This window comes from Bactrocera latifrons, unplaced genomic scaffold (genome assembly GCF_001853355.1).
Source record: "Bactrocera latifrons isolate USDA-ARS-PBARC rearing strain unplaced genomic scaffold, ASM185335v1 scaffold_192, whole genome shotgun sequence".
Taxonomy (NCBI): Eukaryota; Metazoa; Arthropoda; class Insecta; order Diptera; family Tephritidae; genus Bactrocera; species Bactrocera latifrons.
In genome coordinates this window covers 81,320-98,415 of record NW_017535430.1, presented here as the reverse complement: position 1 = coordinate 98,415, position 17,096 = coordinate 81,320, and the positions used below count along the sequence as shown (strand labels likewise).

Here is a 17,096-nt window from a genome sequence, read left to right as displayed (position 1 = left end):
GTCACAAAAATTATTAATATTATTTATTTTAATTATTAAATTTTACTAATTATGTCAATTAACAGCATGAAAACACTGATCCACAAGTAACCAAATAATACTAAAAACCAGGGCAAATACAAATTTATAGCAAAAAGAAAACGATTCATAAAAAAGTAATATGTATGTATAGCCTCGCAATCTCGGAGAAAGCGAAACCACCATATAAAACAAAACCGTAACCAACCATATCCMCATAAATCATAACGTTTAATTAATCTTATACTTTAGAAATCCTCCATACCAACAATGTAATATATTAAATTCCCAGTACGCCGCATACATGCAAGCACCGTATTGGCGCAAAGCATTACGTGGGTATTGAAGACATCGCAAAAAAGGCAAAAAAATTGAAATAAATAAATATAAAAATTAAAATTAAAAAAAAAATCTCAAAAAGGTAAAAAACAGTTGAATAAAATCCCGAAAAAGTTAAAAAATGTAAAAAAAAATCCAAAAAAGTAAATAAACTCCAATCCGCAACCGGACAAAAGTTCGTTCATTCCAAGGGCAACTAAGTGTACCACATTCACCACGGGCGTGTACCTAACCTACTCATGACATACTAGTTTTGTTAAATAACCGCAACTCCTGTTTTCTAATATCAAAACTGCAAAAGCATAAACAMAAACTCAACCCAAAAACAYCAAATYGTAACTAAAATTGCATGTCTATGTTCCTCGCACAAAGAACGTTTTTGTGTGTCTTAACCGTTATATGTTGCACTGAGTTGAACAATTCGCATTATCTGATAAACTGTTATTAACTTGATTTTACTTTTCTTTTATTCTTCCAAAYACACACAATTTTTGTCACTCTGTTTATCTTCATTGCTGCATTTCTCCCGCTAATGTTCCCGTTCGCTGCTTGCTGTTTTGTGCGCCACCGTTGGATTCAMCATTCTTCAACAACTTYATCACAACAGATCGCTTCACTATGGGTCAGAACTTAGCGATTATCTGGAGCACAGCCCCGCTCGATGCGTCCGACGGCGATTTCCCATCACGCATCCAAAGCTGGTTCAATGAGGTGCAAAAGTACTCATTTGGCGATGCTTGGTCACCGAAGACTGGTCATTACTCTCAGGTGAGTGGAAGGAGATTAGGTGAAAAGAAGCTTAAATGTTATAATTATGTATATAACGGATGCATGAAAGAGTAAATTTAATAAAAAAAACACACATTTTTCGAACAAGGATCCATCGGCCCACAAACCACACCAAATCTTTTTTTTTTTTTTTTGATAAAATGGCAGCACTTGAATCTTTTCGGGTGCTCTTCGTCCTAAATGTGACAATTTTGCTTGATTACACACGATTTGAGCCATAAATGGATCTCTTCGCTGAACATAATTTGGCTCGAATACGCCAGATCTGCTTGGAACTTTTCAAGAGCCCATAGAGCGAAACAACGTCGCTTGGAAAGGTCGAGCGGCTTCAGTTCTTGTACAAGCTACATTTAATACGCTTTCAATTTAATTTCTCAACGTAAAATGTGTCAAGTCATTCCATACATCAGTCCAAGTTGCTCCGAACGGCACCAATTCGATTGAGGAATCTTCACCGAGTAGAATATATACCTTCGGGCTTAAAAGTGTCACGAGTTATGAATAGCAAACTTAAGTARAAGCCGTCCGCAAGATCAGTTCTTCGATTTTCATAGCAGAATTTTTATACACTGGCACTCTTAAAGCTTTATTTCATTTATTTAAGTTTACTAATTTTGTTGTGTCTATCTTTTCAGCTGGTCTGGGGTGAAACAAGTTTAGTTGGTTGTGGTTTCTCTGAATACAAAGACTCMACCAAATACAACAAGTTGTACGTTTGCAATTATGGACCAGGGTGAGTAAAAGCAATTAGGTAATTTATAGCTTTAYTTATTAAGACTAAATTTAACGARTTACATGGATTTCCTCGGGTAGAAAAGAGTCTTTTTTTTTTAACAATTCTTTGTTCATATAAAAATGAAATATTAGAATTTTTTTAAAAATCAAATTTTTTTTTTGTATATTATATCGTAAGTTTGGGTTGCTGCAAATCTCTGGGATATAACCCCTTAATAGAGGAAAGAGTCTCCAAATGATTTTTTTTTTCAATCAAATGACTTATCGGCTAAAAATGTCTCTAAAAATACACATATCCTTCGACTTATTTTAAACGTAACTACKTCCAACTCACATTAACGCTACAACAATAACTTTTTTAATATTCTCATTTTAGTGGAAACGTCGTCGGTTATAATCCGTATCAGGTAGGTAAGCCATCGTGTGCGACATATGGCTTGCGATCGTCAGCGCGTTATCAGGGCTTATGCGCACCATCGGTAGCGCCAGTTGTTAGCGCCAACGACATTGACACGTATGAGTACAAACAAACTAGCAACAACAACAAAATCCCATATGCAACGCAACCAGCTACAACATCAACCTCTTCTTCTTCCTCCTCCTCCTCTTCCTCCTCTGTATATTCTTCCAAACAGGCGACGCACACATTTGGTCAGCGTAAGACCGCAACAACAAATTCCGCGTTTAGCGCCACACTACATAAGGCTACAGCAACAACAACAATCACAAGTGGCCACAAGACGTACACAACTCAGACCGGTGGCAGCAGCAACAAATAYAAGAACAAGCTCGAGGCATATCGCCCGTCCACAAGCGAATACCAGAGGTCCGTACAGAAACACACCATTCTGAGGACCTACTTGAGCAATCCCAATTTGAGTGAGCAGCAATTGCAGCAGGAGGCACAAAAGCAACAACAACAACAAAATGGTAATGACAATGTCGCCACCGAAGTATACATTTTCGACGAAAGCAAACAACAACCACAACAAATAGCGACCAATACAGCATCGCAACCGGCCAAGCGCGGCTGGAGTCTCTTGACGTGGCGTGGCTAAATCATCTCGTATGTGTGTGCYCAGTGAGTGGATCGCTTGCTTGGTTACTTATGTAGTGATCGCACAGCGACCATTGTAGCGCATAATTGGAAGGGTGTTTCAGTTTCTAAATTTGTGGAAATATTTTTCGTGTCATTTTGTTGCATGTGGCAAGTGAAAACTTCAATACGATTACTACTGTGTAGTAACGGCAAATATGTGTGCCACTACGCAAAGAAATTTTAATTCAAAAATGAGATGAAAAAGTCCGAGAACAAAAACTTTTTTTTTTTACTATGCGCCCTTCTGTTGTTGTATTGCCATTCAAATTGTATTTGTAATTAGTAGCTATTGAAAAAACAAAAATATTCCTAATATTAACGAAAAATTTATGAATTTAAAATTCAYACAGCTTTCATTAGTTAGTAAGTAGCGCACTCGCTAGTTAGGTCTAAATACAAACTATTACATATATTTAGTCTAAACGATCGTCAAATTTTTGTCACAGCCACTCAAAAGTTCACAACTACCATACACTGCCCACAGCCACGTCAACCCAAGCCAACAACRATCATTTTCGCTCTTCGAAAACTTTTAAGCATAAGCTCCAATAGACTCTGTAGTTACAAGATTTCATCGCCTCAACTCAGGGCTTGYCATCAAATGCCCACATATGAATCTACTCTTCATATAAATACATAGATATACCTACATAACTATACACACATATATCAATACTATGCCATATGCCAATTAGCGACCGCTATTTCGCGCCATTTTACTGCCGAAAACTGCCACCAGCGATCAGCATCTAAACACACATACATATATACAAAACTATTATATTTTTCATAAACTATCATTTTAGTATTAGTAAGAGATAAGTAAAGAAAATACATACATACGCATACTATATGTATATAATATCCAAAACTATGTAATCGCCTATGATACGAATGTTTGTATCAAACGTTTGTACCCACATTTGTCTAACACATGCACACAGTACACACATACTATGCAAAACAATAGTGACTAAAGCAAAAACATTAAACATATCCATACGTACATATGTAAGCATGTGTTTGCTAAATTTGCTGAATACCATATAGTCTAGTTATAAAAAAACAGAATGCGCAGAGAGTTTTGCATAAATATCGCATGCGATTTTTCTTAACAAAATGACACTTGTAGATTTTAATTTTCACCGCCATTTTTATGCAAAACCCTTTGCAATGAAATATTTGTAAACATTAATGCAATAGTGGTAATTTTTAAGCAAATATTGTGTGAAGTATTCTTGCGGAAATTATATAAATGCATTATGAATAAAACATTAGTTATCTAAAAATTGTATTTTATATTTCAATAAATCTTTTAGAACTTGTCTTAAAAAAATCACTTTTCCAAGTTGGCGAACAGAGATAGATAAGAAATTTGTTGCAGATGTATTCGGATTTGAGATCTGCTCGCCCCTGTGCTCTCAGTTCTTTATATAGCAGACCGACCGTCCAGTGGTCAACTCTAACTGCCGTCATAGTGCAACCTATGCTGGTGATACTGCACTGCATACACTACCATTAACTAACCTAACCTGGCAAATCTAATACTGCTTACAGAGAACTGCACTTGCAACTGAATACTCAAGAGCAGTGGCTCACCAATACCGAAAAGTTCCTGCCACAAGCACAAATATTGCCCTTAACTGGCTTTATGTGGTCAGTTGTTGATAAGAGGCGCACTTGGAAAAACACGTAAAAATAAAAAKAACTTTGCTAAGAATAAATTTTGCGCAACTATACTGACTCGTTAGGCCAAGATCCTGCCTCAGTTTTAAAAATAAGTTGCCAATTTATAAGGTAATACTTAGGCCGAAAATCTGGGGTAGAACTCATCTCATTTTTAAAGTAATTCAAACTTGTTAATATAAAGTTCTGCGCACTATAGTGGAGGCTCCTTTCTATGTGAAAAACAATGGCTTTCATCGAGATCAACGAATTTCAAATTACAAAAAAAATTAACAAAATACAGTACAAAAGTCGATTTTCTAAAGTCGCCAATCGTGGTAGGATGCATAAATATGGTCCAAGCGAAGTTAGTCGAATTACCTTCAAATACTTATGCTAACCAATTGATGACACAAATTGTGAAAATTCCAAAAAAAAAAAAAAAAAAAAAAAAAAATTCAAAAAAAAAAAAAAAAAAAAAAAAAAAAAAACAACAAAAAAAAACAATAAAGAAAGGGCAAAGTTTGGTTGCAACCGACCATTTTATACTATTGCAACTTGCACGAATTAAAGCAAGGGAAATGCTAATAAAGTGTAAAACCAATCATACGGAGTAAAGTCAGCCGGGTGTTCGATAATCCTGATAWTAGTTATATAGGAGCTAGGCCAAGTTTTCGCTAAAATRTGTCTATTTTTGGCACAAATATACAMTKTTATAAATAAAAYACGCTCCCTTATTATCATTGGGATAACTCACATAATGACCTATAWATGYGGTACAAAGTCAACCGGAGGTGCGAAAATCTTTATATTAWGGATATTGGGGCTAAGGGAAGTATTCGTCCGCTTCAACCCATTTTTGASATACAGATATACCGTTATAACAGAAKGATTATCCCTTAATTGCAGTTGCATATACCACACATTCACCGAAATTTTCGATCAAAATGTATAGGTACTGKGGTGTAAATATTCGGTAAATAGGGGCTTGAACAGTTTTTATTGGATTCAAAAATTTTTTTCTTATAGGATGATACATAYTAAAGACATTATTYGTGCAAAGTTTTATCCYGTTATATTGATTGCTTCTTAATTACTGGARACTGAMCGAATCAAGTGGAATTTAAAGTTGTGCTTTATTGAAAGTAGRCGTGGTTATTGTCCGATTTCACTCAGTTTCAGAATGGGACATAAGAATATCAAAACAATGCTGCATACTATACTTTGTCCAAATCGGTTGGACGGGTCCCGAGATAGAGCGTTCTCACCTCATCAGCGCCGGAAGAATGTGGCTAAAACATATTGAAGCACAAGTGTTGCSTAGCTGGGTGGCAATAAATGGCTCGTTCGAATATCTCATTTCCCTTTCTCATTAATATATTAATAATTTACAGAATTCACTGTAAAAAAAAAATCGACTTGCCGATGCCGCCAGTTGAACTACGATCAACATTTGTAATGCAAATATGTTAACCAAGCTGTAATCTAGTCTGTGCGAATTTCAAAATATGTTTTCCTCAATCAATCGCAGAGATATTTCTATGAATATTCTACAACTTGTCGCTTTGTGTGAAATTTTTTTTTTTTACTTAGCTGGCGGCCTGAGGTAGGTAAAAAATTTGGATGCGGAAATTTTGCCCAAGCGATGGCGCTGAGTAAGAAATTGTAAATAAAATATTCCGCTGCTGATTTTCGATATATTTCAACAGAACCTTTACACAGCTGCTTGCTTGTCACTTCTGGGCGCCTGGTACGAATAGACAAATTAGCGTATGGTTCAGGGGGTATTTCTAGTCTAGACATTTGTTTCTTAAACTTAGAAGAGTACACAAAATAAGTTAAAAAAATAAAAAATAATCGAGTTATGCGTCCTTGAAGAAAAGGGGTGGGGAAAAGAGGGGGGTCCTCATCACCATGATTTCTACCCTTGTCGTCATCTGAAAAATAAAACAATGACAGATTCTTAAAGAGTACGAATGTCGCTATGTCTTGAAGCAGCAAAAATTTTCATAAAATGGCGGCTACTCAAAAAACTTGATTTTTTTAAATATTATATTATATTATATTGGAATATCAAATCGATCGAATTATGAAAAAAAAAATCGATTTTTTCAAATTTCTAGACTTAATTTTATCTGACCGACTGGCAGGTTGTATATGAGTGACACTTTTATTGCATACTTTTAGGCTTATGTGTAAAGTGCATATATGTGCATGCCACCGGACGCAGCATATTAAAATTTTTATTCTTATATACTTTTATACGCCTAAGTTTTTCAGTTTTTTTAAGTGCCATTTCCTGGGTACCGTACATTTTTTTTATACAAAATTATTGTCCAAGATATGCAGTGTTGTAGTTAGAAAAAAAAACTTTTGTTTTCGGAACGGAAACGCATTTTTACGGCCAAAAACTGTCAAATCAGCAACATTGTAGCTCCAAATTACTTCAGCAAAGTGTTCTGCCACTAAAATATAAAAAATATTGTACAGTTATTTCAAGGAATCTGCCAGGATTATAGCTACGTTGCAGTAAAAGTAAAAAAGCTAACATTGTAATTTAACTTTATTCATATTTTTCAACTTTTATTTAAATTTAATGAAAATGAAAGCGCAATTCACGTGAAACAAGTATGATAGTACATACAACGATATATCTTATGCTATTCTACTAACAAATGAATTCGGCAAATAATGGACATGAATATGATGATAAAGTGTAAATAAACATTAAATTTARAATTAATTCAGAAATAGAAATTATGTAATGTGCGATGAACGGATCYTTGGAATTTGCAGCTGCAATCATCTACTCATCATCATCGTCGTCGTCGATGATAGCGAGACGACGTCGTTTGGCCGGCTCCTCAMCGCTGTCTAAACGCTGTTGTTCCTCCTTGGTTGGCTTCCGGCGCATGATGAATGCATCCTCTTCCTCGCTATCGGGCTGTTTCCCAGCAATGGTGTCATATTCCTCATCGCTATCGTCCAAAATGTCACGTTTGCGTTTATTTGTTGTTGTGTGTGCTGCAAWCTCATCAACAGGTKCTGCGCTGTCAGCCGTTGTGATGATGTCAGCAGCAATTGCTTGATTTCCTTCTGTGCTAACAATKCCAGCATCCAAACCGCGTGCGCCGTCATCATCTGCAGCCGCAACTTCATTGTCGCTCACAACAYCATTATCGTTGGTGTCTTCTTTGTTGTYTTCATTGTCGCCCCTGTTCATTTCATCATTTACATTGGCGCTATCATCTTCTTCGCTATCGGAGTCAATTACATTAGCGCGCCGCATGCGAGTCTTATWGTTGRTGTTGYTGGTCGTTGCTGTGGTGTCTGCGTCGTCGTCTTCATCGCTGTCGCCAAGCTCAAGCAGCCGCTTGCGATAGTCTTCTGAATTGAAATTRAGCTCGTCCATTTCCTCGGTGTAAGTGGTGGCCTCACGTTTCTTCTTGGCGGTTTGAGAYTTCAGTTGATCGAATAAATCGCTCACAACATCGGATCGCTCTACAGCGGTTGACTTTGCGACGTCATCATCATCATCATCACTACTGATRGCTGCTTGACGCCGCTTTTTGTCGAGTTTCTTTATGATTTCATCAACCTCAGCCGCATCGTTGTCGGAGTTTTTGTCCACATTTTTACCTTTGCCTGCTTTGGTTTTACGTTCACGCTTCTGCTTTTGTCCAATACCCGCACGTTCARTGTCCTCCTCATCGCTTTTATTAAACATAATGCTGCGCATTTTTTGCGCACGCTTCTCGACGAAGTCGTCCATTGCGGCCATGCGTTTCTTATGTTTCTCAGCGAAGTTATCAAAGAAATCTTCCTCGCTTTCACTGTCCTGCCTTGCAGCACCGCCAGCATTGCCGTCGGAATCACTGTCCGACTCATCGTCATCATCATCGTCGTCATCATCATCATCCGATTCGTCTCCGCTAGCGACCTCCACTGCCGTTTCCGTATCGGCACCCTCCTCCTCTACATCTTCCATATCGATGTCGATCTCTTCGGCAGCTACGATTTTCGCACGGAAYTTCAAGTCAGCTGAATTGAGRTAGACTGGTATGCGCCAATAGCTTTCTGTGCCCAACAATGGTGGCTGTATGCCCAAAGCTACGATTATCTTTTGGAAATCAGTATTCTCCATGGCTTCACGTGTGATCTCTTGTAGTGGCACCAATGGCACTCCATCATCCTCTTCACCGGGCTCTTCGGTATCTTCGGCTGCATCATCTAGGCATTCTTTCAACCAATCAATGGCCTCCTGATACTTATCGGCAACTTGTGCCATCAGCGCCTTTACAGTGCCCACATCGAGTGGCGTACGTACGATTTTACGCTTCACCGGTTTGGCGGGTTTGGCTGTCGCCGCCAACTTGTTCTTATTTTTCTTCAATTTATCCTTCTTCTTCTTCTTAGACGACTTCGAGGCTTTAGGTYCACTAGGCGACTGCATTTCACCAAATTGCGGCTCTTCCATGAATTCACCCTCGTTGTCACTGCCTTCCGCATTGACACCTGCCTTCTTCGACTTGCGCTTCGGTTTCTTCTTCGGCATAATCTCCGATTTATCCGCGATTATATGCAATTGCAGCAGACGTTGTATTATCTGCCGCTTTGTGCGGCGATCTACGAATTCGTTGATGATGCGTTGCAAGCAATCTGCAAGTGAAGGACGTTCAAATAAGTAATGTGTTCAGAAAATGTTTTCCCAAAATACTTACCGTCCTCCAGGCGATGTTCATCGTAGAGACTTTGCAGTTCTTCATCTTCCTCTGTGGACCATAGCTTTTTGTTGACTGCACCGGCAGTCGTACGCTTTGTGGGTGCCTTGAATATCARACCCATTTCCTTCATCTTTTTAAGCACCATGCGCCGCGTGCGTGTCTTCTCATTCAGATGCTCCAATATCCAATCAATCACATCTGCAAAGACAAATGCGTAAGAGTTTGGGTAATATAACTAAAACTATTTCCTAAATCAACGAGTGTCGAATACAAATCAATCAGCCCCCCATACACTTTCATAACACTTGTCCCACAAAAAACTCATATCCCTCCCTCACATCTAAAATCGAGCGTTTAAGGAGGGATTTAAATTTAATTTGCCAAAATGCGCCCTCACCACGGGCTTCAACTACGGTAAACCCTTTTCACCAACTAAATGGTTGCGAATTAGAAAAACTGACGAAGTGATGAAGCATTTTTCGGCTTGTGGTCAAGTAGTTATTGTTGTTGGGCYTCCGCCAACTATATGCAACTAAGTTTGTTGTTGCTGTTGTTAGCGCTTGTTGGCGCATTTGTTGAAAGTGTCGTCTACTTTGGCATTCGCTAGTTGTTGAGGTTGCGGTTTCGGTTTCGGCTTCGGTTTTTTGCGCGTCACTGACGACGGCTGGCAACCAGTAAGATTGATAAGGAAGGTGTTTATGCGCTCAAATCTAAGTTTGTATGTATACCGTTATTTGTATGTGTGGGAGATTTAAAGTTCAAAAATTTGTGCGTGTGAGTTCAGCTGCTAATCGCCTGACTGTAGTGGCTGTAGCATAGAGTGCCACTAAATTTTACCAAGCTATGTGTWTAGGTATAAGGAATAAAATTGCGGAAAATTTAATTTATGATTTCGTTAACTGCGGTGGTTTAAAAATTATAGACGTTGGCATTTTCGAAAACCAGAATGGTGGTTTGAAGACACTTAAGCCGTCTGATACTTTAATGTAATAAAGGAGCAGGCTCAAACATTATATCAGGTCCGACCGAGAAACTACTTTAGATCTAAACTGCGGACTACAATTGTTACAAAAATCCTGGAATAAAAACACCAAACGGTGGTAAGTTTGGGCTACCAAAGAGAACCTCGGACTTCGTCGGATGAGTCCGAAACGAACCAGGGTTTGAAACAAGCAGATTGATTACTGATTTCTAGATGGCGAATCCATCTAGTCTCGAGACAGTACTTCTTCAATAGCCCTAGTACTTTGGAAGAATAGCGCCTACCTTAGAAATTTTCTCCACATAATTATAAGTAAGGAAATGTGTTCTAAAAAAAATAGAAAATAGACTTGTAACTGTGCTGGGGCACAGTGGTATCGCCAGAAATTACAAAGTCGAAGTGCTCACTACGGCGATTTGAGCGCCCTTACTCCAATTTCACTCGATTGAAAGCGATTCGGTTGGCTGACGTTCCCGATAGTTCTAGTGCCGGACCTATGTACCGCTAGTGAGTCCGGAAAGCGCTGGTCAACCACCAGAAGTCAGCAGACTAAGGACACCTGGTGTGGACTATTGTAGAAGGTATCAAAACATCTTCGATGCCTGTGTAAATCGCAAAGAACTAAAACTGGTCCATGCGTGGCTTATTGGCTTACCAGATTAACCTAAGCTAACCTAACCTAGTCTAGGCCAATGTAACGAAAAATAATCGCAACTATTGTTGAGCGTTTCTTGACGATATTTCGGATGTTGCACAGATATAACTTTTAGTATTGATAAACTTCATCAGAAGCATGGAATGGTTTAAAGAGAACATAATAAAGTGAGGAGATTCGAATGCCAATGGTTTCATGATAGGCCTCTTAAAGGCCTAGTTATGTCGTCAGTGACCAGTGAATGTATAAAAATCACACTCCCCTCCAGCGCTCGAGCGCCGTTGTAATCAATTTGAATAAATAATAAATCAACCACTGCTTCCGCCCGCTCAATTCACAAATATTTATTTCTCCAACATCAACCCCATTAATTTCGACATTTGTGACAGTTTAATAAAAACAAATATTAGTTTGTCATTTCAGCGCTGGCGTCGTCACTTGGCTGCCTGCTGCCCACAGCGCAATGCGCCAAACCCACAAAACGCATACCTAGGCACAAACACAGACACAAACATACTTAGAGACAACTAAAATGCCGTCTCAATTTCAATGAATTGCTAAAACTGTCTCAATGTGACGCAAATGATGTGCGCAATTATGCGCGACGGACACAAAGGCCTTGCGGCCCGACCCACTACCAGCGCCGCGCAACAGCACACAGTCGAATGGCGGAATAAGTGAAGAAATAATGTTGACATTTGTGTGACAGTAGGTGGGGCGCGGTGACGTTTGACGGCAATCAATTCACAGGACTCTATGATGGATGCAATTACAAATTTGTGATTTTAAGCAGAGCGCATGAATGATTATTTGCTGGCAGTTTGAGGTTAGGCGCGCACCGCTGAGTTGATATTTATGGCGGCACCATTATACTTTTTGTACGTACAATAACATAACTATAGGAAATAGGTGRCGACAACTTACCCTTATCAGTTTCAGGATTACGCTGATTCTCCTCAAAGAGCATACGCAATTGGTCCTCCTGTTCTTCGGTCCAGACGCCTTTAGCGCTATTGAGCATAAAATACAAGAGAAAAGTCAGCAAGTTGGAATAGCACAACAAAGGTCTATATGTATTTGTAATACAAAGCAGAAACAATCATTTATCATTCCATCTGCAGCAGACGGCKCACAGGCAGGCTGGCTGAYGGACAGACTGGCAGTTAAGTGATACATGAGCACAACTGCCGTTGTCACATGAGCAGCCGCGGCTTACAAGCAGCCAGCAATAATGCTGTCTGTTTCTTTCAAAAACGTRTTAGRAGGGAATTTATTAAATAATGAATGCGGTTAAATGAAAAATGCTCCAGGGAGCTCACCGAAAAGGACCGCATGCGAGAGGAACCCTGCTGCCGTCAAAGCTGCTTTAATAATTACTGGTGCTCATACTTACGGCTCATATGCATCCAAATAGCCGCCTTCCAACTCGTTCGCCTCCTTCACGTTTTTCCAGAATAATAATTCAGCGTAGATTTTCGGATTTTTGGGCGCCACCTCGACAAATTTACGCACCACATAGATGCCGAGACGGCGCAACTCCTCATGATGAGCATCACGTTCGACGTTGAAGACCTGCTGAAAGATGCGAAGCAGTTTTGCCTGCAAACAAATAATAATAATAATGAAAAGAGTAAGGTTAGGCATTTGGTGCGAGAGTGTGTGGAGTAAAGTGGAGAAATAACAAAGTGTTGAGGCGGATATGTTGATGACTTGTTTGARAATGGCTTGAAAGTGCGGTTAACCCGAAGTCGGCGGATAAGGCTCTTCGCCAATATTAGACAAAGTGCCAGCTGCTGGCTGTACGTGCAATTTATTTTATAATTGCACATATACGCGCGCAAGTACCGCTATATATATACATATAAATAAATACATGTAAATATACTCGTAAGCACACACGCTTTGTTGGGTGTTTATGAGTGTTGAAACGTTTATATATACCAAATCATTAGCGGTTGCAATGCGCACAACTGAGACMAAACCACGCGTCCGCCAGTGCCAGCAGACAGTCAGTTAGTCGCCCAGACGCCACAGTCAAAGCAATTCAATTATCCTGCTGCATTTGCTGGCGAGTGTTTGTGTCTGGTGTCACTGCATGCTCCACCGCGGTGAGATTTGACAGCRTGGCTCGACAGTGGGTTAAGTTGCTATTAATATTGGAGAAAATTTTCTTTACTAATACTTTAGAAATTGCAATGGTTTATTAATAATTCTATGATAATTCAGCAAAAGGTCTTCTTATTTTTTATTGGCAGAGATACTGCTTGCAGGTTTATAGCCAAGTTTACAACAGCGCGTCGGTCGTTTCCAAGTGCAGCCAGGTCCTTCTCCAAATGGTCTTTCCAATGGAGTAGTGGTCTTTCTCTAYCTCTGCTTCCCCCGGTGGGTACTGCGTCGAATACTCTTAGAGCTGAAGTATTTTCTTACATTCGGATGATATAACCTAGCCAGCGTAGCCGCTGTCTGTCAATGTCGACGTATATCTCGTTCAGCTAATCGCTTCGTCAACTTGTGGTATGCACCGTTACCAATGCGCAAACGACTATAAATCTCCCGCAGAAGCTTTCTCTAGAAAACTCGTAACGCCGACTCATCAGCTGTTGTTATCATCCATGCCTCTGATCTGTATTGCAGGAGCGGAATGATGAGTGTTGTTGTTTATTAAGCGATGTTAAGTGCCGTTTCACATAATTGGAGATTGGATGGAAATTACTGATAATTACCTCGAATATCTTAAGATCGCCAGAGACACCTAAGACTTTGGTGAAAGCTACAAATGTAAAAGTCAGTATACGATAGGGGCCGATATCTACTTAGCCTGTTTAGAAAAAAGGAAAGTTTTGATTGAGTTTCGAAACGGCGACTTTTTTTTTAGTTTGGAAACCAAAAATTTCAAAAAGGTGGTAGTCCGTCATCTGGTGGTAGTCCGTCATCTAATTTGACCACCGGACGTATAAAAATATGTGTTACCATGGTAGAAGAACACTTTTCTCCTCTAATTGGCCCTGTGACCGTTTTGTTCTTCTGACACCTTGTCAATRCTATCATTTTACGACCGATAGAACAAACCTAACTTCCAACTTCGAGTTTACCGGATGAAATCCAAAGGTTCTACTGCTATTTGACCTCTGGTGCGTCAGCAGATCTATATTTCGTCGTTCTTGCCTTATTGTCCGTGGAAAGCAAACGCGAGCTCCATCTCTGCAGGAAGCCACGCCCAATATTTCATACAGGATCCACAGTATCTTTGAGATGCCTACTGCCTTAGTTGTCTCGTCACCTTCAACTAGCAGTCTGCCAATAAGAGATGGTGTAATTTTTTCACCTTATCTTCTGTGGTTCCAAATGATTACTTTTTTCGAAAAGCAGCGTTAACGTCTGTGAAAAAATACTTACCGACTACAAGAATATACTGGCGATGAGTCTTAGATCTATGCTTACGACCCGGAAAAAGATTTTCAATCGTGACGAAGGTAAAAAAAAAAAAAAAAAAAAAAAAAAAAAAAAAAAAAAAAAAAAAAAAAAAAAAAAAAAAAAAAAAAAAAAAAAAAAAAAAAAAAAAAAATACGTGAAAGCAGGTCAAGATCATGTTGAATTTTTTTTTTTAATTATAGGGGTTTTTTTTTTAATTATAGGGGTGTGGTGAACTCGAACGATTAACGTGCCGGAACCACCGTTTTCTAAATTAGCTCAATGGGATTTTTGGCTATTCAGCAAACAGAAACGACCGCTCCTGGGAAACTGTTTAGAGTCAATTGAAGACATTGAACGTGAATGGCTAAGCGCATTGAAGGATAGTTCGTACCGTCACCACTGATTTGAGGTTTGAAAAAACGTTGGCACAAKTGTATTGGGCCCAAGATGGACTACCTTGAGGATCACAATGTAGATTTTTAAGAAAAATTAAGGAACWTTAAAATTATGAACAAAGTTTTACTATTTTTTCATAGGAGTAGTGTAGTAGTCATTTCGATAAATTTTAGATCATCCATACTCAAAATATATCATTAAATTTTGATGTTTCGAAAACACTGTGTTCTGATTTAGAACAGTACGAATTTGGCATGGTCTTAAAGTGTGCTTGTATGTTTGATGATATTCAAACTCCTTTGGGATTTATGTATAACTAAAGTCCACTACCCGAAACACAATGCGCTTGTAGCTCTAACAGCGGCGTAGTGGCATTTTAGGCGCAAAACGTATACATAGTTTGCACCAACAGAGAGAGACGAAAACCGATGCAGCTTGTTACACTTGAACTTGCCTATATTTCTCTTCCAAAAAAAAAAAAAAAAAAATAAAAAAAAAAAAAAAAAATAAAAAAAAAAAAAAAAAAAAAAAAAAAATCATAATAATAAAAAACATTGTCGAATATTAATTTTACTTACTTTTTTTAGAAAAAATTGCGTTGATTTTAGTAGCAAAAATTTTATTTATTTACTACTTTAATTTTTCGAAAAACACTGCAGTTAATGCGAGAATCCGGCTAAATTTCTGCGCTGCAATAAATCAYATACCAAACTGCCGAAAAAATATAGCATTAATTTGTAGCAAAAATAATTCCTTCAGTTCTTGGCAAATTTTTAATTCAATTCATAATATTTCAACAGCAAAAAGCCGCTTGAGCGCGCATATCTTGATTTATGGGCCGCTAAGAAGGAATCCTTTGCGCGCTCTTTATTACAGCTTTTGTTGCAAAGCAAATTACTGCAAAATAAATTATGATTACTCATATTTTCAGCTTTTTTTTAAGTTTTTTTTTTTTTTTTACATAAGCAGCGTTAGGCAGTTGCAAATAAGSATGAAAGAGGAGAGAGCATAAATATATCAAATTACTAAGAAGAGTGTAGTGAAACAAATTTGCAAAAGGAAAAAGGAAAAAAATTGCGAAAGAAAAATTGTAAAACAAAAACTAAAATTTGCGCCAGAAATTATCGCAAAAAAATACTTTTAATTCCTCTGCTTATGGCACCTATGAATTTATAGAATTTATTTAGTCTGCATTACAGTTGAACTGCCTGCGCCACAACGCCACACCGCAGTCTGCCGCTGTCATTACACCACGGCCAACAAAAGCCTTGCTGCCGGATCAGCAGTGCGCTTTCCCCGCAAAGTTCAAGTTCATTTAATTTGCAAAAACAAAAAAAAAAAAAAAAACGCACACAAAAGAAGCGAGAAAAGGAGTGAGTAAAGAGCGCTCTTAGGTGAAGAGCGGAAGGACGGCAAGGAGCAACAGGAAGTTGTAACTTTTTCAACACACATAAACACAGCACCGCACAGCTGCACCTCGGGCAATGCCACGCAAATAGAAAAAGTAGAAAGGAAACAGCCAGAGTCAGGCAGTTGGTGYCGCCGCAGGCATAGAAATACATACAAAGGTGGAAAGGCAGCAGGCARCCTGAAGCTGGCGGACGTTATCGTGTCAGGCCAGACTGAACTAAGCCCGCCTAGGCGGCAAATGCGGCGAACTCACGTGCGCTGTTGCGCTTGTGGCAGCCATTGTGGCTTGAATTGATGCTGGCAATGCCACAGCGCATACAAGCAAACAAATTTATAACGCATACACACACATACACACTCGCATACAGAGCAGCGCGTATATTTTTAAGTAGCTATTTCTATTTACACCCATTGGCGGCTGGATGCTGTGCACTTTGCCGGAATATTTTGCCAGTGACTTTGATTTATGTTTGCTTTGCGTGCGAGAATACGGCGGAAATTCGCCCAGCGCACAACAAAATCAACGGCAAACACAAGACCAAGCAGGCAAGCACTGCATGCAGCCGCGTACACGCGAGCGCGTGTGTATATGTGAGTGTGCGTTTGTCGTGTAAATAGAGAAAATTTGAAATTGAAATTAAAATTTTACCTATGTACATGTCTAAATTACACTGGAAATTAAAAGACGGCAACAAGTGTGGCGGGGCGTTCATGTGCTCCAACATTGCACGGTTGGCGCTCCGTCTACAAATTTAATCCGAAATTCACAATTAAACTCAAAGTTGCATTTTGTCTGCAAAGTTCTTCAGCCTTCTGGATCACCTGCTGCTGGTGTGCCATAGTTGGCCGTGCGCTTGCCTGTATGCTTTT

At 39.0% G+C, this 17,096-nt stretch overlaps 2 protein-coding genes across 3 annotated transcripts in view; one reads left to right on the top strand and one right to left on the bottom strand.

The window, feature by feature from the left end:
* Nucleotides 1–3,991, top strand: part of LOC108967622 (venom allergen 5) — a 31,281-nt gene extending 27,290 nt beyond the window's left edge. The window contains exons 3-6 of one of the 2 annotated variants that reach the window (XM_018931173.1): nt 965–1,125; nt 1,782–1,879; nt 2,258–2,395; nt 2,517–2,830. In XM_018931173.1, the coding sequence (XP_018786718.1) occupies nt 965–1,125; nt 1,782–1,879; nt 2,258–2,395; nt 2,517–2,733 (614 nt within the window). In that variant the 3' untranslated portion in view covers nt 2,734–2,830. Of the gene's footprint in view, nt 1–964; nt 1,126–1,781; nt 1,880–2,257 lie in introns of both variants that reach the window. The other variant, XM_018931172.1, reaches the window with a different exon arrangement.
* A 3,199-nt stretch (nt 3,992–7,190) lies between these two features.
* Nucleotides 7,191–17,096, bottom strand: part of LOC108967610 (protein timeless homolog) — a gene marked incomplete at its 5' end in the record, with an annotated part of 33,429 nt that continues 23,523 nt past the window's right edge. Inside the window, 4 exons of the mRNA XM_018931146.1 lie at nt 7,191–9,304; nt 9,367–9,567; nt 11,931–12,016; nt 12,400–12,605. Of these exons, the coding sequence (XP_018786691.1) occupies nt 7,452–9,304; nt 9,367–9,567; nt 11,931–12,016; nt 12,400–12,605 (2,346 nt within the window). The remainder of the gene's footprint in view (nt 9,305–9,366; nt 9,568–11,930; nt 12,017–12,399; nt 12,606–17,096) is intronic.